General features: G+C 48.1%; 1 protein-coding gene across 4 annotated transcripts in view; it reads right to left on the reverse strand.

The window, feature by feature from the left end:
* Positions 1-7,936: 7,936 nt before the first annotated feature.
* The window catches only part of stab1 (stabilin 1), a 72,255-nt gene continuing 54,483 nt past the window's right edge, over positions 7,937-25,708 (reverse strand). For 2 of the 4 annotated variants that reach the window (XM_030052358.1, XM_030052357.1), the window contains 13 exons: positions 24,285-24,401; positions 23,306-23,438; positions 23,146-23,206; positions 22,898-23,042; positions 21,420-21,553; positions 20,751-20,916; positions 19,555-19,661; positions 19,348-19,467; positions 17,946-18,080; positions 17,723-17,827; positions 17,134-17,283; positions 10,052-10,156; positions 7,937-9,014 (listed from right to left, as the gene is read on the reverse strand). In XM_030052358.1, the coding sequence (XP_029908218.1) occupies positions 8,934-9,014; positions 10,052-10,156; positions 17,134-17,283; positions 17,723-17,827; positions 17,946-18,080; positions 19,348-19,467; positions 19,555-19,661; positions 20,751-20,916; positions 21,420-21,553; positions 22,898-23,042; positions 23,146-23,206; positions 23,306-23,438; positions 24,285-24,401 (1,559 nt within the window). In that variant the 3' untranslated portion in view covers positions 7,937-8,933. The remainder of the gene's footprint in view (positions 9,015-10,051; positions 10,157-17,133; positions 17,284-17,722; positions 17,828-17,945; positions 18,081-19,347; positions 19,468-19,554; positions 19,662-20,750; positions 20,917-21,419; positions 21,554-22,897; positions 23,043-23,145; positions 23,207-23,305; positions 23,439-24,284; positions 24,402-25,708) is intronic. The other 2 variants (XM_030052359.1, XM_030052360.1) reach the window with 2 other exon arrangements.

The raw sequence follows: 25,708 nt of genomic DNA on the forward strand, positions 1-25,708 counted from the left end.
GACACTGAAATATGCAAGAAAAATATAATAAATATTATAATAAATACAGTTTATAATTTATTATAATTTACAATAAAATACAATTACACATTTCAATTTCATTTATTTATTAATTTCGTTTTTTTTTTCTCGTCTCTCTTGCAATTTAGTTTTGTCAGTTATTAATTAAAATAAAAAATAAAAAAAATGTTCCTGGTAATTTTTGGCCATTTGTTTTCTTCCATTTTTTTAAGTGATGTTCTGGTAATTTTTTGTTTGTTTGCTAATTACCTTTTTTTTTTTTTTTTTTTTTTTTTTTTTTTTTTTTTTTTTGTGAAAGGAATCCAGTGAATTTGCTCTGGTTTCAAAGGCTTAAACAGCTCCACACAAACTGATATATATATATATACTGAGATATATATATATATATATATATATATATACACATACACACACACACACACACACATATATATATATACATATGTTTTTTTAATTATTATTATTTATTTATTTATTTATTTTTAACCTATCAGGTTCCTTACAGACGGGGTTCTGGGCTCACTGAGCGAGTTCAGAACATGGAAAGGTTTGAGAACCTCTAGAACGCTGCAGAACTCCAGAAGCTCCCCGGGTTTGGTCTGGAGGGCGGAGCGCTGCGTCCCGTCTGCAAGCTGAGAACGTTTCCGGGCGGAAGCTGCTGGAGCTCAGACAGTCAGAACAAAGCTCAGCTGGTTTTTTGTTGAAGTGGACTCGCGGGGTCAGGGTTCACTGCAGGACTGGTTCAGGGTCATTTCTCCTCATGTTCTCTCCTGGTTTATCTTCCATTTCAGCAGCTTGAAGTTTTCCTGCACATTTTATTTCATTCTTCCCCGTCATTCCCACTTTGGTTTATCCACCTCAGACAGGAAGTGGCTCTTAGGCCCCGTTCAGAACACCGGCTCTACATTCCTAATTTATGTTTCTATTTTATTATTATCATCATTATTATTATTATTTCTTTTCTCATGTTTCACCCCTGGGGTCGGCACCGATATTAAGGTATTTGATCTGTAAACAGAGCAGATCCACGTGGCGGCCATGTTCCTCCCCGCTGTCCTCACGTGGTTCTGCTGGGTTCCAGCTGCTCGCTGCAGAACCACAGAGAACCTGACAGACTGCTGAGGTTCCACCTTCCTGACTGAGGATCAGCTGAAGAGACTCCAGACTCCAGAGGGACGTCGGCTCACATTTCAAGGTCAAACGTTAGAACACGTTATTAAGTCCACCTGCTAGAGCTTGAAGTTAAACTGTGTGTTCCAGTGAGAACGTGACAGAACGTTCCTGAGTCCAGCAGGACAGCCAACGTCAGCCTGCAGCTTCAATAAAGGAGCCACCAGGTTTCACTGCACTGGGCTTCATTTCTACAGCACTTTCCCAGTCTACTGAGCACTCAGAGCACTCACACACACACACACACACACTCACACACACACACACACACACACACACACACACACACACACACACACACACACACACACACTGATGGCTGCCATGCAAGCTGCCCATCAGGAGCGGTGAGGGGTTCAGTATCTTGCTCAAGGACACTTCAACACACTGTGGAGGAGCCGGGGAATCAAACCAGACAACCTCTCTGCCTCCTGAGCCACGCCGCCCCCATGAGCCTTCCTGTCGGATCATGTGATGCTAACGGTACCGTTAGCCAGGAAGTAGCTGAATGCTAACGTTAGCTAGGCGTCAGTCTCTTGAGCTCCGATCTGAAAAAGTGGTGGAGCTTCAGATTTCAGCCACAAGGTGGCGCTGAACTCTGATCAGCAGGTTGTTGTTATATTTTATTTTAATGATGTGCTGCTAAACTAAATTCACTGAAGAAATCATGTTATCTAGTGTCGTTATTATCATTATTATTATTAATAATAATAATAATAATAATTATCATTATTATTATTATTAATAATAATAATGATGATAATAAGGAGGCCTCCAGCCTCAGGGGCCCTGCATGCTCCTTTAGCATAAAAAACACGTCTGTCTCTCTGGACTTTAGAATATTTTGTTTTTGGGGGCGGGGCTTACAGACCTGTGATGTCAGTGAAATATGGCGTTGAAGTGAGGAAACGGTCGGGACACAAACAGGTGAGTGAGAGGAGCGCAAAACCCAAAACATCACAAACAGAAGGAAAAGCATCCGGACGCTCAGAGGAGATTTGAAACCGGCTGGAACCGGCCAGAACCGGCAGTGAACGGCTACAGCTGCCGCCTCCGCCGCCGCGGCCGCGGCCGCCGCCGCTAGTTTAGCAACGTCAGCCCTGATAGCCGCTAGAAGAAGAAGAACAGAAGAACAAAAACGTGAAACCGTCCTGTGATGGAAACAGCCGAGGCACTGAACCTGTCGTCCTGTTATTGATCTGATGATTGATCGATCAAGTAGAGGAGCCGATCCTCGTCCAGTGACCAGCTCAGCTCAGCAGCTCGGACATAAACTCTGCCTTTTAACAGAGTTTATAATGTTCAGTTTGTGTTGACTTTGTGCAGAATGTGTCTCTTTAATTCTGTGTTTATTCCTGAGGTTGTAGTTTGCAGGTCTGCTGCTGGACTGCATTATACTGAGAGGGGTTTCTGGTTTTTTGTCCTCCTTTATTTATATACAATGAGGGGGACAGAATAGTGGAAACAGCTGTGAGTAAAGTGCAGCACTAACTATGAGCTCAATGCCAAACACAGAAGTGAATGAACACCTCTGTTACCGTGACAACAAGACAAGCTGAGCATTACAGGCAGCAGGAGAGGAAACTTTATGGCACAACAGCTGGATTAGATTAGATTAGATTAGATTAGATTAGATTGGAGCTGATAAAGTGACACTGAGTGGACTTCCTGTTTGAGTCCGTGTCCAAACCGTCCTGCAGCCTGTCTTCTTCCTCCATGTTGTCTTGAAGTCGTGCAGCTGGTGCTCTGCAGGTGAGCCTGACGCTGACCCCTGACCTCAGCCTGGAGCCTGGAGCCTCACCTGCAGCCTCACCTGTGTGTGTCCTGTCCTTCATCGTCCGGATGCTTTGCTCGAGTCGGAGCTGCAGAGCGGCGCTGAAAGAGCCCGGAGCTTCATTTGCATGGCCTCGCATACGAAATGAGGCCAAAGGAGGAGATTTCCATATAATTTCCATAGCACGGCCATGACAGGAGCTGCCTGCTGTGATTTTCTGATTGGCTCAGTTTGGTGAAACAGCGCCCCCTTCTGCCTGGACAAACCCTTTCAATCTCCACCTCAAGCCTTTTGGAAATTTACCCAGAAACCAAATCTTCACTGATCTCCCCTTTATAACATGTATAACATTTAAATAATTATGAAATAATTATAATTATATTGTAATTTAATATTTTTAACTGATGTTCCGCTCATTTTTTGCGAGTCGTCTTTTTCTGCTCGGCGTCTCGGCTCAGCTGATCAGCCGAGCCTCATTTCCATAAAACACTCAGATTAACGGCCAGCAAATTCAAAATTAAATGTTACGAAAAAAAAAAAAAACAGCAGAGGAAGGCGCAAATCATCATCATCTGACTGTTGCTATGGGCAACCAGTGTGTTCGCTCCATGCCTGCCCTGTTGGTTTCTTCTGTCCACCATGACGTCATCGTGACGTCACCGTGACGTCACCGTGACGTCATGGGAGCGTGGGAGCTCCCCGGCCGTGGCCTCCAGTAAAAGGAGAACAGAGGAACTTTTAGACGCTTTTTTTCCATCAAGGATTTTTTTCTTGAGAGGAACCATCCACTGCTAAAGAACCACTTGATTTACCAGACGGTTCCTCGTGTGAATGAACGTTTTGAAAAGGGTTCTACACTGAGAGAAACTGGTTCTGCTGAGAACTGTTCTCTGAAAGGTTTAGGGTTCTCTGAAGACCCGATTCAGGGCCACGTCAAAGGACTTTTCTGAAGCGTCTTCAAAGAACCTTGTAGTTTGTTCTTTGAAGAACCATTTAGGTGGTTAAAAATTTGTTGTTCTTCTAAAGAACCGTGGTCTTAAAGGTTCTCAGTGGAACCAGACATGGTTCTCCTCCAGCTCCAGCTTTATTTGTCCTTTAAGAAATGAGAACCAGCTGCTGGTTCCATGAGGCTTTTTCTCCTCTCTGTGAGGAACCATCTTTTTTTCTTTTTCATCGCCTCTTTGAAGAAATGGTACGAACCGTGCTCTGAAAGGTTCTGTGTGGAACCAACACTGTGTGTGTGTGTGTGTGTGTGTGTGTGTGTGTGTGTGAGACACCACAGTTTTGGCTCCATTTGGCACCTTTTATTCTCCTCGTTCAGAGAGGGAGGAGGAGGTGTGTGTGTGTGTGTGTGTGTGTGTGTTGTGGAGTTCAGCAGCTCCTCCAGCAGCTGAGGTCACACCCCCCCCCTTCACACACACACACACACACACACACACACACACACACACACTCACACGCTGCAGCTCAGCCCTTTGTGTGTGGGGGAGGGGAAGCAGCTGACTGCACAGAAACAGCCACATGGACTCCATTTTGGATCTGCTGGACATTAATAGACTTCCTGCTAAAATATCAGAAAACTAACAAAGGAAGTGATTATTGATTATGGCCGTGACAGAGTGATGAGACGTGGTGACAGAGTGATGAGACGTGACAGAGTGATGAGACGTGGTGACGGAGTGATGAGACGTGGTGACGGAGTGATGAGACGTGGTGACAGAGTGATCAGACGTGACAGAGTGATGAGACGTGGTGACAGAGTGATGAGACGTGGTGACGGAGTGATGAGACGTGGTGACGGAGTGATCAGACGTGACAGAGTGATGAGACGTGGTGACAGAGTGATGAGACGTGGTGACGGAGTGATGAGACGTGGTGACAGAGTGATCAGACGTGGTGACAGAGTGATGAGACGTGGTGACAGAGTGATCAGACGTGACAGAGTGATCAGACGTGGTGACAGAGTGATGAGACGTGACAGAGTGATCAGACGTGGTGACAGAGTGATGAGACGTGGTGACAGAGTGATGAGACGTGGTGACGGAGTGATGAGACGTGGTGACAGAGTGATGAGACGTGACAGAGTGATCAGACGTGGTGACAGAGTGATCAGACGTGGTGACAGAGTGATGAGACGTGGTGACAGAGTGATCAGACGTGGTGACAGAGTGATGAGACGTGGTGACAGAGTGATGAGACGTGGTGACAGAGTGATGAGACGTGGTGACGGAGTGATGAGACGTGGTGACAGAGTGATGAGACGTGACAGAGTGATGAGACGTGGTGACAGAGTGATGAGACGTGGTGACAGAGTGATCAGACGTGGTGACAGAGTGATGAGACGTGGTGACGGAGTGATGAGACGTGGTGACGGAGTGATGAGACGTGGTGACAGAGTGATGAGACGTGGTGACAGAGTGATGAGACGTGGTGACAGAGTGATGAGACGTGGTGACAGAGTGATCAGACGTGACAGAGTGATCAGACGTGGTGACAGAGTGATGAGACGTGGTGACAGAGTGATCAGACGTGGTGACAGAGTGATGAGACGTGGTGACAGAGTGATCAGACGTGGTGACAGAGTGATGAGACGTGGTGACAGAGTGATCAAACGTGGTGACAGAGTGATCAGACGTGGTGACAGAGTGATGAGACGTGGTGACAGAGTGATCAAACGTGGTGACAGAGTGATCAGACGTGGTGACAGAGTGATCAGACGTGGTGACAGAGTGATGAGACGTGGTGACAGAGTGATGAGACGTGACAGAGTGATCAGACGTGGTGACAGAGTGATCAGACGTGGTGACAGAGTGATGAGACGTGGTGACAGAGTGATCAGACGTGGTGACAGAGTGATGAGACGTGGTGACAGAGTGATCAGACGTGGTGACAGAGTGATGAGACGTGACAGAGTGATCAGACGTGGTGACAGAGTGATCAGACGTGGTGACAGAGTGATCAGACGTGGTGACGGAGTGATCAGACGTGGTGACAGAGTGATGAGACGTGACAGAGTGATCAGACGTGGTGACAGAGTGATGAGACGTGGTGACAGAGTGATCAGACGTGGTGACGGAGTGATGAGACGTGGTGACAGAGTGATCAGACGTGGTGACAGAGTGATGAGACGTGGTGACAGAGTGATGAGACGTGACAGAGTGATCAGACGTGGTGACAGAGTGATCAGACGTGGTGACAGAGTGATGAGACGTGGTGACGGAGTGATGAGACGTGGTGACGGAGTGATGAGACGTGGTGACGGAGTGATCAGACGTGGTGACAGAGTGATGAGACGTGGTGACAGAGTGATGAGACGTGGTGACAGAGTGATCAGACGTGGTGACGGAGTGATCAGACGTGGTGACAGAGTGATCAGACGTGGTGACAGAGTGATGAGACGTAGTGACAGAGTGAGAGAGTTCCATATAAGTGACACACACTCTGTCTGAGCCAAGATGTGACAGTTCAGGAATATCATAGTGGCCGTGTGTGTGTGTGTGTGTGTGTGTGTGTGTGTGTGTGTGTGTGTGTGTGTGTGTGTGTACAGTTAGTGCAGGATTAGCACAGAATATTCAGGCTGATTTATCCAGCTGAGTGGAGGCCGAGCCTCTCAGAGCTGAAGGTGCCGGGTGGAGAAACAGAGAGGAGGCTGCTCTGCTGCCTGTTAGAGGCTCAGTGACTTTTATTATCTGTGAGGAAGGAGGACGAGCGAGGTGGGATTTCATTTTATTCTCTCTCTCTCTCTCTCTCTCTCTCTCTCTCTGGTGCTGGTTCGGTGCTGGTTCTAGAGTCGGTGCTTAACTGGTGCCAACAAAGAACCGGTTTGCTTTTCCACCAAGAGCCAAGCAGAGCCAAGCAGAGCCACGTCATGACATCATCGGGAAACGTGATCAGGTGGGTGTGGCCGTGTGTGACGCTCGCTCGAATCACAACAACCAACATGGACGACAAACGGACGAGCCGTCGTAGCGACGTGTCTTTAAGCCCACACTGAGATCCAGAGGAGAAAACACAATTATCACCGGCTGCCCGTCACATTCGTGGTCGGAATGTGACGCGGCCCACCACGTCATCGGTTCTTTCTCTGGCTCCTGTTTAGCCCCTGCTCCAAGTTGGTGTTTGCCTGGAACCGGTTTGGAACCAGTTTGGAACCAGTTTGGAACCGGTCTGGAACCGGTCTGGCCGGTGCTTGGGCGGTGGGAAAACAAAGAAGCGGTGCTGAGTCAGGCTCCGGCTCTGAACCAGCCCTGGAGCCTCTCTGGTGGAAAAGGTGTGTCTGTCTCTCTCTGAAATGAAAGGTGTTCATTAGCATACAGAGCAGGGCAGTGAGACAGGTGTGTTGCTGCCGTCTGTCCAGGTGTTGTCAGGTTGATGCAGGAGGAGGCGGAGCCTCAGCTGCCAGCAGCAGGAAGTGTTTTGCTTGTTCAAAGTGAATTTTCCTCGGTTTTTTTTTTGTCTGTTTGTAAAACAGACAAAAAAAAAAAAACTCTCTGCAGGTCGAGGTTTGTCTCTGATGTGTTTATTATGTTGATTTATTGATATTATTTACAGATTTTATTTCACATTTTGCTCCCTGATGTGTTTTTTTTTCCTGTATTTTGACTGATTTCTGTCTTTGTTGGTTTGACTGTTGTTCTCTTCGTTGGATCAATAAAGTTGTTGGTTTTGCCGCTCTCACGTCTCCTCGTCAGAGTCTGGTCATTTTCTTACAATTTAACTTTAAATATGTTCTTATTTTTTTCTTTTTTTACTTTTTACATATTTATTTATTTTGTAAAATTGTTTTTACTCTTTTTTTTCCTGCAAATTTTTGGTCATTGTTGCTAACTTGCTTGTTGCCTTTTCCCCGGGTTTCTGAACGAAATCGAGTGAATCTGTTTGGGTTTCAAAGGGTTAACTCCATTTTCAAAGCGAATCCTGATCAAACAGGTGGCAGGAGAGACAGACAGGTGGCAGGAGAGACAGACAGGTGGCAGGAGAGACAGACAGGTGGCAGGAGAGACAGACAGGCGGAGTGTCAGGAGTTTCCGCCTCTCAGAGCCGCAGCTGCAGGTTAAAGATGGAAACAGGAAACGGCGTTCAGGTCGGAGCTTTATTGGAGCAACAGGAAGGAAAACAAAACAACAAAAAACATCCAAACAATCAGATCACAGGGTTTTACACGCCTCACAGTGATTGGCTGAGCCTGAGCGAGATGCAGAGAGGGGGCGGAGCCTGCTGGCTGGCAGGGGGAAACAGGAAGTGGAGCTTGTAGTGTGGCGTCTTTTATGTAGAGAATCTCTGATCTCACTTCCTGTTCCTCAAACGTCACCATGTTTTCATCAGCATGAGGGGAGACTTTTAATCTGAAGGAGACTCGACCTGCTTCAAGACCCCATGAAACGACCTCACATGACCTCACATGACCTCACATGACCTCTACTTCCTGTCAAACAGTGACATCATCCTGCTCTTGTGGCTGTGAATTAAAATTTCAGCCAATAAAAACTTCACAAATCTGTAAACATCCTCTCTCATCCACCTGTCCCTTCAAAATAAAAGTGTTTCTCTCCCAAACTGAGATCCTGATGGTTTGCTCTTGTGAACCATGCCCCGCCCACACTTCCTGTTTCAACAGGAAATCAACATCGAATCAACAAAGTAAGAGTCCGTTTCATGGGGTCTTTAAATAAAGGCTAAAAAAAAAAAAAAAAAAAGGTGGAGGAAAATACCAGAAGAGCAACATCAGGTGAGGAAGTTCAGGAAATTTAAAGCACAGATCAAAGTGTGACCACATCCAAAACCAGCATCATGTCAATAACCGGCCAGGAGGCTTGATGTGACGTGTCGCCTGAAGGGGGCGCTGCAGCACAAACTGACTTCAGCTGCAGAAACCGGCTCTGCTGGTTTTTGGAAATGTTTCTGTAAATTGATGCGACGCGGCGACGCCCTCCTGAAACTGAAGAAGAAGAAGAAGCAGCCGGCAGCTCTACTGGGCCGCCACGCTCGCCGCTGGCTCCGGAGGCTCCGCCCCCTGACCCGGCTCCTGACCCGGCTCCTGACCCGGCTCCTGCAGGAGGGAGAGACCAACATGATGATGATGATGGTGATGATGATGATGGTGATGATGATGATGATGATGATGATGGTCCATATAAACGAAGTGAAGGTCGTGACGAGGGAGCCCAAGCCCCACACCCAAACAGTGTTGCCTTCAGGGTCGTCACGTAAACTCCAGCACTGTACAGGAAGCTGCCCAGAACACACAGCAGCTCCCACATTTTTATTTTTTTCACACTGGAGTTTCACTAAAATAACACCGATGTGACCGAGCCGACCTGAACGCAACATCATTTCTAGGTTTAAAGCAGTAAATTTATGAGAATAAAACTCTAAAACTCTGTCGTCCTCCTCCTCTGTGTTGGCGGCTCCACCTGTGCTGCCCCCTGCTGGCCGAGGCTCCACCTGTGCTGCCCCCTGCTGGCCGAGCCTCCACCTGTGCTGCCCCCTGCTGGCCGAGGCTCCACCTGTGCTGCCCCCTGCTGGCCGTGTCTCAGGCCTGCAGCTGATCCCCTCAGCAGATTCTACTCTGACATGGGATTCAGGAACAAGGAGATCCTGCTGATCTGAGCCCAGAATCAGCAGATTGTTTTCTTCTGAATGGGCCCAAGTCACAGCAACGTCTCTTCAGAGTCCAGATGCTGAGGAGGAGGTTGGGGTTCTGGACTCAGACCAGCAGGATTTCCTTCAGACTGGATCCCACAGGAGGAGGACAAACTGGTTTAACTGTTTTTTTTCTTGCAAAATTTTGATTTTATAACCTGAGAATTTGTGAGGTTATTCCCAGAGAATCTCAGAGAATCTTCAAAAAGTCTCTGTGTTGTTCAAGCAGCTGCAGCGTCTGCAACATGCAGGATCTTCTTTTGACAGTTTATTGTATTTTAATATCAAAATCTCATTTCTTTTGCTTACAGGAAAATGTCATTTTGTCTCATTCCATGTCAATCATTTTCTGTTTTTATTCCTCTGATGTTTTGTTTGGTGATGAACACCTGAGTGTGTGTGTGTGTGTGTGTGTGTGTGTGTGTGTGTGTGTGGCAGACTCACAGTGAAGGGCTCGCTGAAGGCTCGGGAGCCGCTGTACAGCGGGTTGGGGATGGAGATGATCGCCGGCTGGCCCCGCCCCCCCGCCGCCGCGTCCTCGTCCTCGTTCTGCAACACAGACGAAACAGGGTTACCCTCTCAGACTGAACGCAGCGTGAAACTGAGGCTGTGTCCGAAATCACTCCCTAATCACTATATAGTGCACTATATAGTGATTACGCCATTTTGTAGGGGTGTCCGAATGTTTAGTGATTATTAATGTTCACTATATAGTCACTGCATGTTTCCCACAATCCACCGCAAAATGTAGTGGACATCCGATGGTCACTAACCAGGCAATATATCCCATCATGCATTGCGGAACGGCGCCAAACAACGGGCGAAGTTGTGTCCGAAACGGTCCACTATTGAGTCACTATATAGTCACTACATTGAATTCCCTATAGAGTGGGTAGGGAGGAGTGAGTGAGTGAGTGATTTCGGACACAGCCATAAAACCTGAAAACATTAAAACAAAAAAGATACAACAAAGTCAAGTTCATAAAGAAAATCAAGTTTTACTCTGATGACCTGCTCAGCACTCACACTCACACAGAACACCTGAACACACACCTGAACACACACCTGAACACACACCTGAACACACACACCTGAGAACGCACCTGAACACACACACCTGAGAACGCACCTGAACACACACACCTGAGAACGCATCTGAACACACACACCTGAACACACACACCTGAACACACACACCTGAACACACACACCTGAGAACGCACCTGAACACACACACCTGAGAACGCACCTGAACACACACACCTGAGAACGCATCTGAACACACACACCTGAACACACACACCTGAACACACACACCTGAACACACACACCTGAGCACGCGCACCTGAACACACACCTGAACACACACACCTGAACACACACACCTGAACACACACACCTGAGCACGCGCACCTGAACACACACCTGAACACACACCTGAACACACACACCTGAACACACACCTGAACACACACACACATGAACACACACACACATGAACACACACACACCTGAACACACACCTGAACGGTTCTGTTCGCAGATGCTTGGTTAACAGCAGCTAACAATTCTTTTCCTTGTGGATTAATGTGCAGATTATTTCCTCAGTGAATGGATTAATGTGCAGATTATTTCCTCAGTGAATGGATTAATGTGCAGATTATTTCCTCAGTGAATGGATTAATGTCTCGCTCTATAAACCATCAGAAAACATTTTTAATAGCTCGTCTGGAACCCAGTGAAGGAACAAGGAACGTGGAGAACCGGAGAACAACATGTTCATGTTGGTTTTCAACCTGATACACAGTCAGCTGGTTTAAAACACCCAGAGAGACTTTTATTCTGAAAAACTACGAACCAACCATTTAAAAAAGGTTCTTTACTGAACCAGTTGGGTCCATGAAGACCTTTCTTGGAAATGGTTCTTTAAAGAACCCATTTTTGCTCAAGTTCTTTGAAGAACCATTGATGATTGTTCTTTGAAGCACCTTTGAAGGTTCTTTGAAGAACCTCTTGCTAAAAGGTTCTTTGTGGAACCAAAAGTGGTTCTTCTTTGGTATTGCTCCATAGAACCATTTTTGGTTCCAGTTAGCACCTTCATTTCTCTGTATGTGATACATCAGGCCTGTATTCATCAGCTCCGTTCAGAACATTCAGTTAAAGCAGTTCCGGTTCCTCACGACTGTTTGAGGAGCCAGGTGGAGAACAGCTGCAGCTGTCAATCATACAGGGGCGGGAGCCGCGTTCTGATTGGATCACTCCACCCTGACATGTGACAGTAAGTTCTTCATCCCCCGCAGAATCGCTGGTTTCCTCAGGAGAACCAGCTGACAGGCAGAACCTCAAGAGAACCAGCTGACAGGCAGAACCTCAGGAGAACCAGCTGACAGGCAGAACCTCAGGAGAACCAGCTGACAGGCAGAACCTCAGGAGAACCAGCTGACAGACAGAACCTCAGGAGAACCAGCTGACAGGCAGAACCTCAAGAGAACCAGCTGACAGGCAGAACCTCAAGAGAACCAGCTGACAGGCAGAACCTCAGGGTGTCTGAGCCACGACAAAAACACTTAAGTAAAAAATGATGAGTCTGAACATCGCTGACTCTTCAGACATCTGTTTATGATGAGCACACACACACACACACGGACACACACACGCGTGCACACACACACACACACACACACACACACACTCTGCTGTGGTCGGTGACTCAGCAATTTACCGTCTGTGGTGCTCATGGGGGTCGGTCCCGGCCCGTTAATGACGTGTTCTGCTGAGTCATGTTTCAGTTCTGGTGACTGGAACTGAAATGAAATCTGTGATGTCATCAGCTCGGCCTCAGCTGGAGAGCCTTCACACGTCTGAGGAGGTTCTGTCACAACGTGGCTGAGCGCTCTGCTGCGCTTCTGCTCGCCGGCCACTTCCTTTAACTGACGTCATGACAGGGACCAGACAGGAAGTGCCTCAGGTCGGACAGGAAGTGCCTCAGGTTGGACAGGAAGTGCCTCAGGTCAGACAGGAAGTGCCTCAGGTCGGACAGGAAGTGCCACAGGTCAAAACATGGGTCAGGAGGAAGCAGAAACGTAGAAATGATGTTCAGGGTCGGGTTCGGTCACGTTATCTTAGTGAAAACTGAAGGAGCTGCTGTCTGTTCTGAGCAGCTTCCTGTTCAGTGCTGGAGTTTACGTGACGACCCTGAAGGCAACACGTGGGCTGTTTCAGTGTGGGGCTCGGCCGTCATGACCTTCACTTCTCTTATATGAACCTCAGTTTGACATCATCATCATCATCATCATCACCTTGGTCTCTCCCTCCTGCAGGAGCCGGGCCAGGGGGCGGAGCCAGCAGCGGGGCGGAGCCAGCAGTGGAGCGCCGCTGTGCCACGTGGCATCAATTTACCGAAACTTTTCCAAAAACGACAAGGCCCAGTTTCTGCACCAGGACAAGTCAAATCAGGAACTGCGGTCGGGCTCAGAAACAAACACAGCTGGTGGCAGCAGTTAGCAAGTGAACGGTTTTACTGCCTTCGCGTCTGATTGGCCCTCGCCGCCAACCGCGAGCCAATCGGATCACAGCAACGACGGCTCTGTGCACTGGCTCCTGATTGGCTGCTCCACGAGCAAAGCGGCGGCCTGTGAACTTCCTGCTCGTTTCGGCCACGTTCCAAAGTGCTGAGTCACTCCCTGATGAGTCACCGACACACACTGTGCTGCAAACATGACTCAGCGACTTCTGCAGCTGCATGTGAGTCAGGTCTGGGCCGGGAGCGGCGCCGTGACTCATGGGATCAGTCCTGAAGGTGTTGACCGCTCGGAGCGCCGGCCACGCCCCCGCCCCCGCCGCCGCCGCCGGTAAACCTCCACCGGCAGAGCTGTGAGCCGAGTGTGTTCGACACGTCGTGGGTTCGACGCCACACGTGTTCGACACCACGCGTGATGCACACGCTGGCTTTACACGCCGCCGCACACAAACCCGTTCATCAGCGAGGTGTTTGTTCATCCTCCTGCTCAGTAAATTATTCAGCTGTTTTCAGTTCCTCGAAGCAGTGATGATGTTCAGTCTCACACACACACACACACACACACACACACACACACACACACACACAGCTGCTGGATGGTGTGTGTTTCAGTAAATCCTCGTCATGTGGAAACATCAGAGGCTGAAACCGGAGCAAACTGACGGGACTTCTTTTGAAAACATGAAGAGAAAAAAAAAAAAGGCGATGACCTCAAAATCTGACTCTGCAAGAAATGAGTGAAACGCCCTGGAGATGAACTTTGGAAAGAGGAAAGAAAAAAGAAAGAACGAAAAATTACATTAAAATTATGTTGTAAGAAAAAAAATTCTCTCTTTCAGTAAATTTTCAGGTCATTTTCTTCTTGTTTTTTTTTTCTTCAGGACTTTTTTTATTATTAATTTCAGCTCCTGACCATCTTGTGTGTGTGGTGTGTGTGTATGGTGTGTGTGGTGTGTGTGGTGTGTGTGTGGTGTGTGTGTGGTGTGTGTGGTGTGTGTGGTGTGTGTGTGGTGTGTGTGGTGTGTGTGTGGTGTGTGTGGTGTGTGTGTGTGGTGTGTGTGGTGTGTATGTGTGGTGTGTGTGGTGTGTGTGGTGTATGTGTGGTGTGTGTGTGTGGTGTGTGTGGTGTGTGTGTGGTGTGTGTGTGGTGTGTGTGTGTGTGTGGTGTGTGTGTGGTGTGTGTGTGTGGTGTGTGTGTGGTGTGTGTGGTGTGTGTGTGGTGTGTGTGTGGTGTGTGTGTGGTGTGTGTGTGTGTGTGTGTGTGGTGTGTGTGTGGTGTGTGTGGTGTGTGTGGTGTGTGTGTGGTGTGTGTGTGGTGTGTGTGGTGTGTGTGGTGTGTGTGTGTGGTGTGTGTGGTGTGTGTGTGGTGTGTGTGTGGTGTGTGTGGTGTGTGTGTGTGGTGTGTGTGGTGTGTGTGTGGTCAGTGCTGCCTGCGCTCGGGGCTGAAGGGGTTAAACTCATCAGTGTGTCAGAGGAATGTGTCTCCTGACCTTCAACCGAAGCACACCGCCCCGTTCCTTAGCAACATTATCTTCAGCTCCACACACACACACACACACACACACACACACACACACACACACACACACACACACACACACACTGCAGTCTAAACATCACATGTTGCTTCATTAGAAAACTTTGAAGTCTGTTTTGCTCTCATTTTTATTTTTACCATTTAGATTTTTTCCCATCAGAAAAGCCCTCAGACTGCACTTCACTGCATTTTGTATTTTATGACTTATATTTGACCTTTTATTGTATCTTAATCATGTAGTTTATGATTCATTTGTCTCTGTATGATACTGAGATGCTGTCGGGGCTGAACAAGCAAACAACAGACAGACAGAGAGAGAGAGAGACAGGCTGACCACAGCACTGACACAGGAAGCAGAACTCAGCAGGCCGTGGAGGCGGAGTCAGCTGTGGAGGCGGAGTCAGCCGTAGAGGCGGAGTCAATGGAGTCAGTGTTGGAGGCGGAGTCAATGGAGTTAGCGTTGGAGGCGGAGTCAATGGAGTAAGCGGTGAAGGCGGAGTCAATGGAGTCAGCCGTAGAGGCGGAGTCAATGGAGTCAGCAGTGGAGGCGGAGTCAATGGAGTCGGCAATGGAGGCGGAGTCAATGGAGTCGGCAGTGGATGTGGAGTCAGCCATGGAGGCGGAGTCAGCCGTGGAGGCGGAGTCAATGGAGTCAGCAGTGGAGGCGGAGTCAATGGAGTCAGCCGTAGAGGCGGAGTCAATGGAGTCAGCCGTGGAGGCGGAGTCAATGGAGTCAGCCATGGAGGCGGAGTCAATGGAGTCAGCCGTAGAGGCGGAGTCAATGGAGTCAGCAGTGGAGGCGGAGTCAGTGGAGTCAGCAGTGGAGGCGGAGTCAGTGGAGTCAGCGGTGGATGTGGAGTCAGCCATGGAGGCGGAGTCAGCCGTGGAGGCGGAGTCAATGGAGTCAGCAGTGGAGGCGGAGTCAATGGAGTCAGCCGTAGAGGCGGAGTCAATGGAGTCAGCCGTGGAGGCGGAGTCAATGGAGTCAGCCATGGAGGCGGAGTCAATGGAGTCAGCCGTAGAGGCGGAGTCAATGGAGTCAGCAGTGGAGGCGGAGTCAATGGAGTCAGCAGTGGAGGCGGAGTCAGTGGAGTCAGCAGTGGAGGCGGAGTCAATGGAGTCAGCAGTGGAGGCGGAGTCAGTGGAGTCAGCAGTGGAGGCGGAGTCAGTGGAGTCAGCCGTGGAAGCGGAGTCAATGGAGTCAGCAGTGGAGGCGGAGTCAGTGGAGTCAGCAGTGGAGGCGGAGTCAGTGGAGTCAGCAGTGGAGGCGGAGTCAGTGGAGTCAGCGGTGGATGTGGAGTCAGCCATGGAGGCGGAGTCAGCCGTGGAGGCGGAGTCAGCCGTAGAGGCGGAGTCAGCTGTAGAGGCGGAGTCAGCCGTAGAGGCGGAGTCAATGGAGTCAGCGGTGGAGGCGGAGTCAGCCGTAGAGGCGGAGTCAATGGAGTCAGCGGTGGAGGCAGAGTCAGCTATGGAGGCGGAGTCAGCCGTGGAGGCGGAGTCAATGGAGTCAGCGGTGGAGGCAGAGTCAGCCATGGAGGCGGAGTCAGTGGAGTCAGCCATGGAGGCGGAGTCAGGGAAGGAGGTGGAGTCATCGGTGGAGGCGGAGTCAGCCACGGAGGCAGCGCCAGCCATGGAGGCGGAGTCAATGGAGTAAGCAGTGGAGGCGGAGTCAAGCATGGAGGTGGAGTGAGCCATGGAGGCGGAGTCAGTGGAGTCAGCCATGGAGGCGGAGTCAATGGAGTAAGCGGTGGAGGCGGAGTCAGCCATGGAGGCGGAGTCAGTGGAGTCAGCCATGGAGGCGGAGTCAGGGAAGGAGGTGGAGTCATCGGTGGAGGCGGAGTCAGCCACGGAGGCAGCGCCAGCCATTGAGGCGGAGTCAGTGGAGTCATCCATGGAGGCGGAGTCAATGGAGTAAGCGGTGGAGGCGGAGTCAGCCATGGAGGCGGAGTCAGTGGAGTCAGCAATGGAGGCGGAGTCAGTGGAGTCAGCCATGGAGGCGCAGTCAATGGAGTAAGCGGTGGAGGCGAAGTCAGCCATGGAGGCGGAGTCAGTGGAGTCAGCCATGGAGGCGGAGTCAGTGGAGTCAGCCATGGAGGCGGAGTCAATGGAGTAAGCGGTGGAGGCGAAGTCAGCCATGGAGGCGGAGTCAGTGGAGTCAGCCATGGAGGCGCAGTCAATGGAGTAAGCGGTTGAGGCGGAGTCAGCCATGGAGGTGGAGTCAATGGAGTAAGCGGTTGAGGCGGAGTCAGCCATGGAGGCGGAGTCAGTGGAGTCAGCCGTGGAGGCGGAGTCAATGGAGTGAGTCATGGAGGCGGAGTCAAGCATGGAGGTGGAGTGAGCCATGGAGGTGGAGTCAGCATTGGAGGCGGAGTCAATGGAGTGGGCGGTAGAGACAGAGTCAGCCATGGAGGCGGAGTGTTTGAGTGTGTGTGTATGTGTGTGTGTGTGTGTGTGTGTGTGTGTGCTCACTCTGAAGTAGTGGAAGCGGAAGGCGTCCGTTCGGTGTGTGTACACGTAGTATCCCAGTCCGGCCAACACACACAGCAGCAGCACCGTCACCAAGATGGCCGACACCACGCCACTGGAGTGGGCGTGGCCACGTGAGACACGATGGGAGCTCTGGAGACCATAGGAGAGACACACACACACACACACACACACACACACACACACACACACACACACAAACAGGCCCACACTAATAACCATGGCAACAGCTACAGTCTGCTGCATCGTTGCCATGGAAACGTGACTCTGTTTCCAGCAGGTTAATAAAAGCCCTCTTTATTTCCCCCGGGGGCGATAACAGTCCAGCAATTCAGATGAATAACTGAGTTTACACACACACACACACACACACACACACACACACGCATGTACCGTATGTGTGTGTGTGTGTGTGTGTTCATTTTCTCCCCTTCTGTTTATTCTGATGCTTTTCTTTATTTTGTTTTGTTATATTTGTACTTTTGTGTGTGTGTGTGTGTGTGTGTGTTTGTGTGTGTGTGTGTGTGTGTGTGTGTGTGTATGTGTTTGTCAGGGGGGAGGAGTCTCTCACCGGGAGGGGCGGGGCTGTGAGCGGCGCCTCAAGGACGTGGATGAGGCCGTTGACGGCAGGAATGTCCCAGTCCAGCAGCAACTTCCTGTTGACCAGCTTACAGCTCTGCACACACACACACACACACACACAAACAGAGCAGCCAGTCAATTTGTGTGTGTGTGTGTATGTGTGTGTGTGTGTGTGTGTGAGTGAGTGAGTGTGTGTGTGGGAGCGTGCTGACCTGGTTGTTGCCGTGGGTAACGGTCAGGTTGAAGCCCAGCCTGGATGTGATGACTTCCTGATGTTTCAAATCCTCATAGAATCGCAGGCTGTGATTGGCTGAGATGTGATACTCCAGATCTCTGCCAGACAGAGTCTACACACACACACACACACACACACACACACACACACACAGATGTGACTGACTGACTGACTGATTCTATTCTATTCTAATCTGTTCTATCTGACTTGATTATTCAGCTCTATTTTATTCTATTCTGTTGTGTGTCTGACAGAAACATCTGGAAACATCTGGAGTTTTAGGTCGGATTGTCCCTTTAAACGTGTCAGACACAGCGAATTAAACATGAGTGTGACACCACGCCCGGCACATAGCACTGACGCCGTGACGGCGTAACGCCGCCACGCCGCCACACCGCCACGCCGCCACGCCGCCACACCGTGACACCGCGTCCAACAACAGACGAGTGACATCACAACTCATTAAAGTCACTCGTTTGTATTGACTCAGTAACGAGGCGACACTGTTACTGATCAGAACAGCAACAAGTAACAACAACTCATTATGCAAAACAAACAACTCATTAAGCAAAACAAACAACTCATTATGCAAAACAAACAACTCATTATGCAAAACAAACAACTCATTATGCAAAACAAACAAACCATTATGCAAAACAAACAAACCATTATGCAAAACAAACAGAGGGAACACAGCTCCTGGGACTGAGGAACTAATCAGTGTGTGTGTTACAGTGTGTGTGTTAATGTGTGTGTGTTAATGTGTGTGTGTTAATGTGTGTGTTACAGTGTGTGTGTTACAGTGTGTGATAATGTGTGTGTTACAGTGTGTGTGTTACAGTGTGTGTGTTACAGTGTGTGTGTTAATGTGTGTGTTACAGTGTGTGTTACAGTGTGTGTTACAGTGTGTGTGTTACAGTGTGTGTGTTAATGTGTGTGTTACAGTGTGTGTGTTACAGTGTGTGTTACAGTGTGTGTGTTACAGTGTGTGTGTTAATGTGTGTGTTACAGTGTGTGTTACAGTGTGTGTTACAGTGTGTGTGTTACAGTGTGTGTGTTAATGTGTGTGTTACAGTGTGTGTGTTACAGTGTGTGTTACAGTGTGTGTTAATGTGTGTGTTACAGTGTGTGTGTTAATGTGTGTGTTACAGTGTGTGTTACAGTGTGTGTTACAGTGTGTGTTACAGTGTGTGTGTTACAGTGTGTGTGTTACAGTGTGTGTTACAGTGTGTGTTACAGTGTGTGTGTGTTACAGTGTGTGTTACAGTGTGTGTTACAGTGTGTGTGTTACAGTGTGTGTGTTACAGTGTGTGTGTGTGACAGTGTGTGTGTGTTACAGTGTGTGTGTGTTACAGTGTGTGTGTTACAGTGTGTGTCACCTGGTTGCGGCTGAATCCGGCGTTGTGAGGAACAAACAGCGTGACGTCTGACTTCCTGTGGGACAGGAAGTCGATGAGCTGCTGGCCCTCCGGGGACGAGGCGCTGTACTCCAACAGGAACTGCAGAGACAGAGAGAGAGAGTGACGACAGAAACACGCACGCGCGCACGCACACACACACACACACACACACACTCTGACACTGACCTTGTAGAAGACAGAGAAGTTGGTGTGTGTTGCGAGGACGCTGGTCAGGACGCCGTTACAGAACTGGCCATCCCCGACGTAACCAGCTGGACACACACAGGACACATCTGCACGCACACACACACACACACACACACACACACACAGATGGTTCCCTCCAAACAGGACAGGACGTTCTTTACTTATCGCACTGAGAGGAGTAACGTGTCCCTCAGCCAGCTGCTCTCTGCTTGTTTACGTCCATCAGGACAAACGGAGCGCAGCTTTAAACTTCAAGGGTTTTAATAAAGGCAGAGGCTGTTGGCTTGTTCATGTTTGCTCTGATGTGATTCTGGTATTTCCTACGTGCTGTGAAGGCAGCATGAAACAGGGGGACAGGAGGAAGAAGAGACAGGAGGAGAGGTGTTTTGGTGGGAGAGACGTCGGCGCAGGTCGAGGAGGACAGACGAGCTCTGCTGGCTCATTTTCATTACAAGGAAAACATTTTCATGAACTGGAACAAAAATAAAAACGAATGAAAACAAAACGATATGACAAGTAATTTTCAGTGTTTAACGCACAAAATCACAACACTGGATTCAAGAAAATTATGGAAATAAGTCGATTTCTTTTGGAAACAAGTGTCCTCAGGTGAGTGTGACGTGTCCTCAGGTGAGTGTGACGTGTCCTCAGGTGAGTGTGACGTGTCCTCAGGTGAGTGTGACGTGTCCTCAGGTGAGTGTGTTGTGTCCTCAGATGAGTGTGACGTGTCTCAGGTGAGTGTGACGTGTCCTCAGGTGAGTGTGACGTGTCCTCAGGTGAGTGTGACGTGTCCTCAGGTGAGTGTGTTATGTCTCAGGTGAGTGTGTTGTGTCCTCAGGTGAGTGTGTTATGTCTCAGGTGAGTGTGTTGTGTCCTCAGGTGAGTGTGTTGTGTCCTCAGGTGAGTGTGTTATGTCTCAGGTGAGTGTGTTGTGTCCTCAGGTGAGTGTGTTGTGTCCTCAGGTGAGTGTGTTATGTCTCAGGTGACTGTGTTATGTCTCAGGTGAGTGTGTTGTGTCCTCAGGTGAGTGTGACGTGTCTCAGGTGAGTGTGTTATGTCTCAGGTGAGTGTGTTATGTCTCAGGTGAGTGTGTTATGTCTCAGATGAGTGTGACGTGTCCTCAGGCGAGTGTGACGTGTCCTCAGGTGAGTGTGACGTGTCTCAGGTGATGGTACCTGTCACTCTGTGGCAGTAGGCGTCGTACAGGCTGCTGGGCTCCACTGGCTCTCTGTACAGGACCACGCCCACATGGTTCTCTCCACACTTGGGCGAGGGGAAGCGGGTCGGATATCCCACCTTCCCGCCCTCCAGCCAGCCGGCCACGCACAGGTGCATCCCCAGCTGCAGGGAGAGGAGACGATCAGACACCCAGCATGCACTGCTGTGGTTCAAGGGGGTGGAGTGTGTGTGAACAATGATAATAACTAATAATAATTATAATAATAATACATAACTCATTGGTTAACTATTAAAATTAAAAAAATAACTACAAACTGAATATAGGTGTTTGTTTACCCTTGACAATATTACATGTGTTGGCAGCACAAAATGAAGATTACAAATATTAAAAAAAAAAAAAAAAAAGCTATATTAGCTTACAAAGATAATTTTTTTTAGAAAGTGCAGAGTCTAAAAAATATTATAAATTCTTTTTTAAATTAAAGATTATTTTGGCCTGTTAAACTGATTATGAAAAATAGGAAACAGACAAAGTGCTGGGATGCATATGAGTCTGCATCAGAAAAAAAATGTTTCTGAGAGAGATCAGGGGGGTTCATTGGGGTTTCGGGGGTTGGAGACGCTCCTCCTGCTGCAGACACACTCCATGTGTTCGGTGTGTTTACCTGCTGAGCGTCTCCGATCTGTTTGAAGCTAGCCAGCGTGGCGCCCTGCTGGCGGCAGGCGGCGTCGGCCTGGCTGAAGTTCATCTTGTACTTCCCCTCTGCGGAGCGCTCCAGGAAGACGCCACCTGTGCTCGCTGCAGCACATCAGTTCAACAGGTTAAACACGTCTCTGTTGTCTGCGGCGCCATCTGCTCACAACTCAACACAAGGTCTGACTGTTGGTGATGGGGCCTTAATGAGCTCCAGGACATAACGAGCTCCAGGACATAACGAGCTCTGGGACTTCAAATCCCCATGAAATGACAAAAGAAAAAATGTCTTCACTTTTCCCTGCTGGAAAACAGTGGATCAGCGAGTCAGGAGGTGAAAATATGAGCTACAGCCCATAGAGACAGAAAATGCAGTACAGTCTTTTGTCCAACAGGGGCAGCGCTGAGCACTTCCTAAACAAACACATTACATTAACAAATAGACAAAACACAAGTAAATAAGAAAACACCTTCATCAATTTGACAGCACATGAACAGCACTGATGATGACAGCGGACACTGTTTCATATGTTGTGATTATGTTGTGTTGTTTTGATCTGCAGCTCCTCTGGATGTTCCAGGTGACGGCGGGAAACACAGAACAACATCAACATCCCTCTCGTCACCATGGTAACATGGACATTATACAGAACATCTGCCGTAGATTCAGCAGTTACTATGGCAACTGGCACAGCATGGTGCTGTGGAGCCAAGATGGCCGCCACTGAGACAGCAGCTCTGCTCACTGAGAGGCTCACTGCTGATGTGTTACCATGGTAACACCAGATAATGATGAGCTAATGTTGCATGTGCCACTATAGCAGCATCAGAGCACTGCTCTGATATTCAAGAGTTGCCACGGTGACATCAGATAAATGGTCTGTTAGAAATGTGTTGCCATGGTAACGCTGTAGTAAAGATAAATGGTGACGTCAGGAAGCTGTTTATGGTAGATATATTATGACGGCAGTTTGATGCTGTTGGTTTGTTAAAGCTGTGTTACCATGGCGACATCACAGGACACCATGGTCATGTTGTAATGTTTCTATTAAAGTACAAAGTCAGGAATTTGTTATGAATGTGTTGCTATGGAGACATGAGGCAACTGGGTCATAACAGATGTGTTGCAGTAACATGATGTTTTGCTACAGATGTGTTACCATGGTAACAAGTAATTGGTTCATTACTACAGATATGCTTCAAGTCAGTTAGTCAATTAAAGATGCGTTACCATGGTGACATAAGGTAATCAGTCAGTTACAGGTGAGATACTGTGGAATTATCAGTTAATAAGTCAACTCGATATGTGTTACCATCAGTCAATTATGGATGTGTTACCATGGTAACCTAGGTTACAGATTTGTTACCATGGTAACCTAAGGTAATTGGTTGGTTACAGATGCATTACCATGGTAACATGAGGTATTTGGTGGATTCGAGATGGGTTACCATGGTAATGCAGATCCTTGCAGGAGGCCTTGGGGTCACAGCCCCCGTTGTCCTCCAGGCAGCGGTCCACAGGCGGCACCACGCTCTCCAGGCACTGCACGCCATTACCCACGTACCCCGGCAGGCACTCACACACACGCTCGTTCTGACAAAACATCGGCACAGACGCTCGTTATCCAACCAATCACAGACTGAGGATGAGTGACATCAGCAGTTGCTGGCAGAAGATTTCAGTCAGACAGACTCACCGGACCAGTGAACCTGCAGGTGGCAAAGTCACTGCAGCCGCCGTTCACCTCGGCCACACACCTGAGAGAGAGAGACAGCTCAACATCTGTCAGACATAACAAACCAAGGAAAAAATCATGTTGTTATAAAGGAAACCAGAGAAAAAAAAGCCACCGCCACCTGTTGATGGGTTCGCAGGAAAAGCCGTCGCCCTGGTAACCGCTGTGGCAGGTGCAGTTAACCAGCAGTCCGGTTTGGTTACAGTCGGCATTCTGGTGACAGCCGCCGTTATACTCCAAACACAAGTCTGGAGCTGAGGAGCAACAAGCACAGTTTAGATTTAATATTTTACATTTTACACACTGCAGAAAAATCTCCAGCTGGTCGCCTCTCACTGTTCAAATCTGCTTCCAACAAGGTAAATAATCTCCCAGAGGGATGAGATAATCCCACAAGTTTTCAGATCAGTGTCACTTGTTTCAGGAGTTTCTCCTGGGAACAAGCATAAATGTGTTGAAACGGGCCGAATAAAGCAGATCAGCCTCTAGGATCAAGAAAATTCTGGACATGCAGTTGATTCGTGTTGGAAACAAGTGGGATTATCTCATCTCACTGGCAGATTATTGACCTTGCTGGAGGTAACACTGAACATGAGACTGAGTATCTGAAGATGCAAATTGTATTTTTTTTTTTTTTTTTTTTTTGCAGTGTGTGCATGTTCCATTTTCTTCTCATTGTTACATAAAGTACATACAGTGTTTTTTATTCCGTTTTATACATAGCTTATTCATTTCATTTTCATGTATTTTTTGCATATCATGTCTGAAATCCTATGGCACCCAGTTCTTGCCTCAGTTGTCTTTCTTATTAATAATGCTGTAACCCAGTTCTCCCACTAACCCCAGTGCTGCTCAGTCTGCACTGCTCTGATCGCATGTTTTCACTCTCTGCCGGTTACCGGTTACATGCCGTGTCTGCGCTTGCTGACTGCTTTTTGAAAAAGAGCTGGAACCCTGGCCCGTGGGTCAGCTCGACGCCACTCAGATCCACACACATGCATGAATCACCTGCCACCCACCCAAATTAAATATTTTTTCAGATTTGGAGACATTTGACTAACTTCCTGCGGGACAGGAAGCGGCATGGCGGCGACACTCACGTGGCTCGGGGCTGCAGAAGGTGCCGTTGCCTTGAAACTGATCTTTACACTGGCAGCCGACGCCGGGCAGGCAGACAGCGTTGGGGTCGCACCGCTGGCACTCCGGAGGCAGCAAGCCTGAGGGACACCACACACACACACACACACACACACACACATACACACACAGCTCATATAAACATTGCACAAAAAGTACATTTTTCACGGGAGCAACCCACATCCTCAGCTCTGCTGCTCCTCCCACAGAGTCATGTTCCTTGCAGATGTGGCTCCATTTAAAAGGGAAATAAAGCGGCTTTCCAATGGGATGACATTTATTGCCAAGAAGCATCATTACAACAAAGAAATCATCTACCAAACACACATTTCCTTACTTTTTGTGCGATGTTTACATATATGTATGTATAAACATCTATCTATCTATCTATCTATATTTATATCTATATCTATATCTAGATATAGATATATACATACACACACACACACATATATATATATATAGATAGATAGATAGATATAGATATAGATATATATCTATGTATATTTATATCTATCTATAGATAGATAGATAGATAGATAGATAGAGATCTACACTACCAGTCAAAAGTTTGGACACACCTTCTCATTCAATGTTTTTTCTTTATTTTTACTACTTTCCACATTGTAGATACAAACTGAAGACATCAAATATACAGTACAGGCCAAAAGTTTGGACACACCTTCTCATTCAATGCGTTTTCTTTATTTTCATGACTATTTACATTGTAGATTCTTACTGAAGGCATCAAAACTATGAATGAACACATGTGGAGTTATGTACTTAACAAAAAAAAGGTGAAATAACTGAAAACATGTTTTATATTCTAGTTTCTTCAAAATAGCCACCCTTTGCTCTGATTACTGCTTTGCACACTCTTGGCATTCTCTCCATGAGCTTCAAGAGGTAGTCACCTGAAATGGTTTTTCACTTCACAGGTGTGCCTTATCAGGGTTAATTAGTGGAATTTCTTGCTTTATCAATGGGGTTGGGACCATCAGTTGTGTTGTGCAGAAGTCAGGTTACTACACAGCCGACAGCCCTATTGGACAACTGTTAAAATTCATATTATGGCAAGAACCAATCAGCTAACTAAAGAAAAACCAGTGGCCATCATTACTTTAAGAAATGAAGGTCAGTCAGTCCGGAAAATTGCAAAAACTTTAAATGTGTCCCCAAGTGGAGTCGCAAAAACCATCAAGTGCAATGATGAAACTGGCACACATGAGGACCGACCCAGGAAAGGAAGACTAAGAGTCACCTCTGCTTCTGAGGACAAGTTCATCCGAGTCACCAGCCTCAGAAATCGCAAGTTAACAGCAGCTCAGATCAGAGACCAGATAAATGCCACACAGAGTTCTAGCAGCAGACCCATCTCTAGAACAAC

The sequence above is a fragment of the Myripristis murdjan genome, chromosome 5 (assembly GCF_902150065.1).
Source record: "Myripristis murdjan chromosome 5, fMyrMur1.1, whole genome shotgun sequence".
Classification (NCBI taxonomy): Eukaryota; Metazoa; Chordata; class Actinopteri; order Holocentriformes; family Holocentridae; genus Myripristis; species Myripristis murdjan.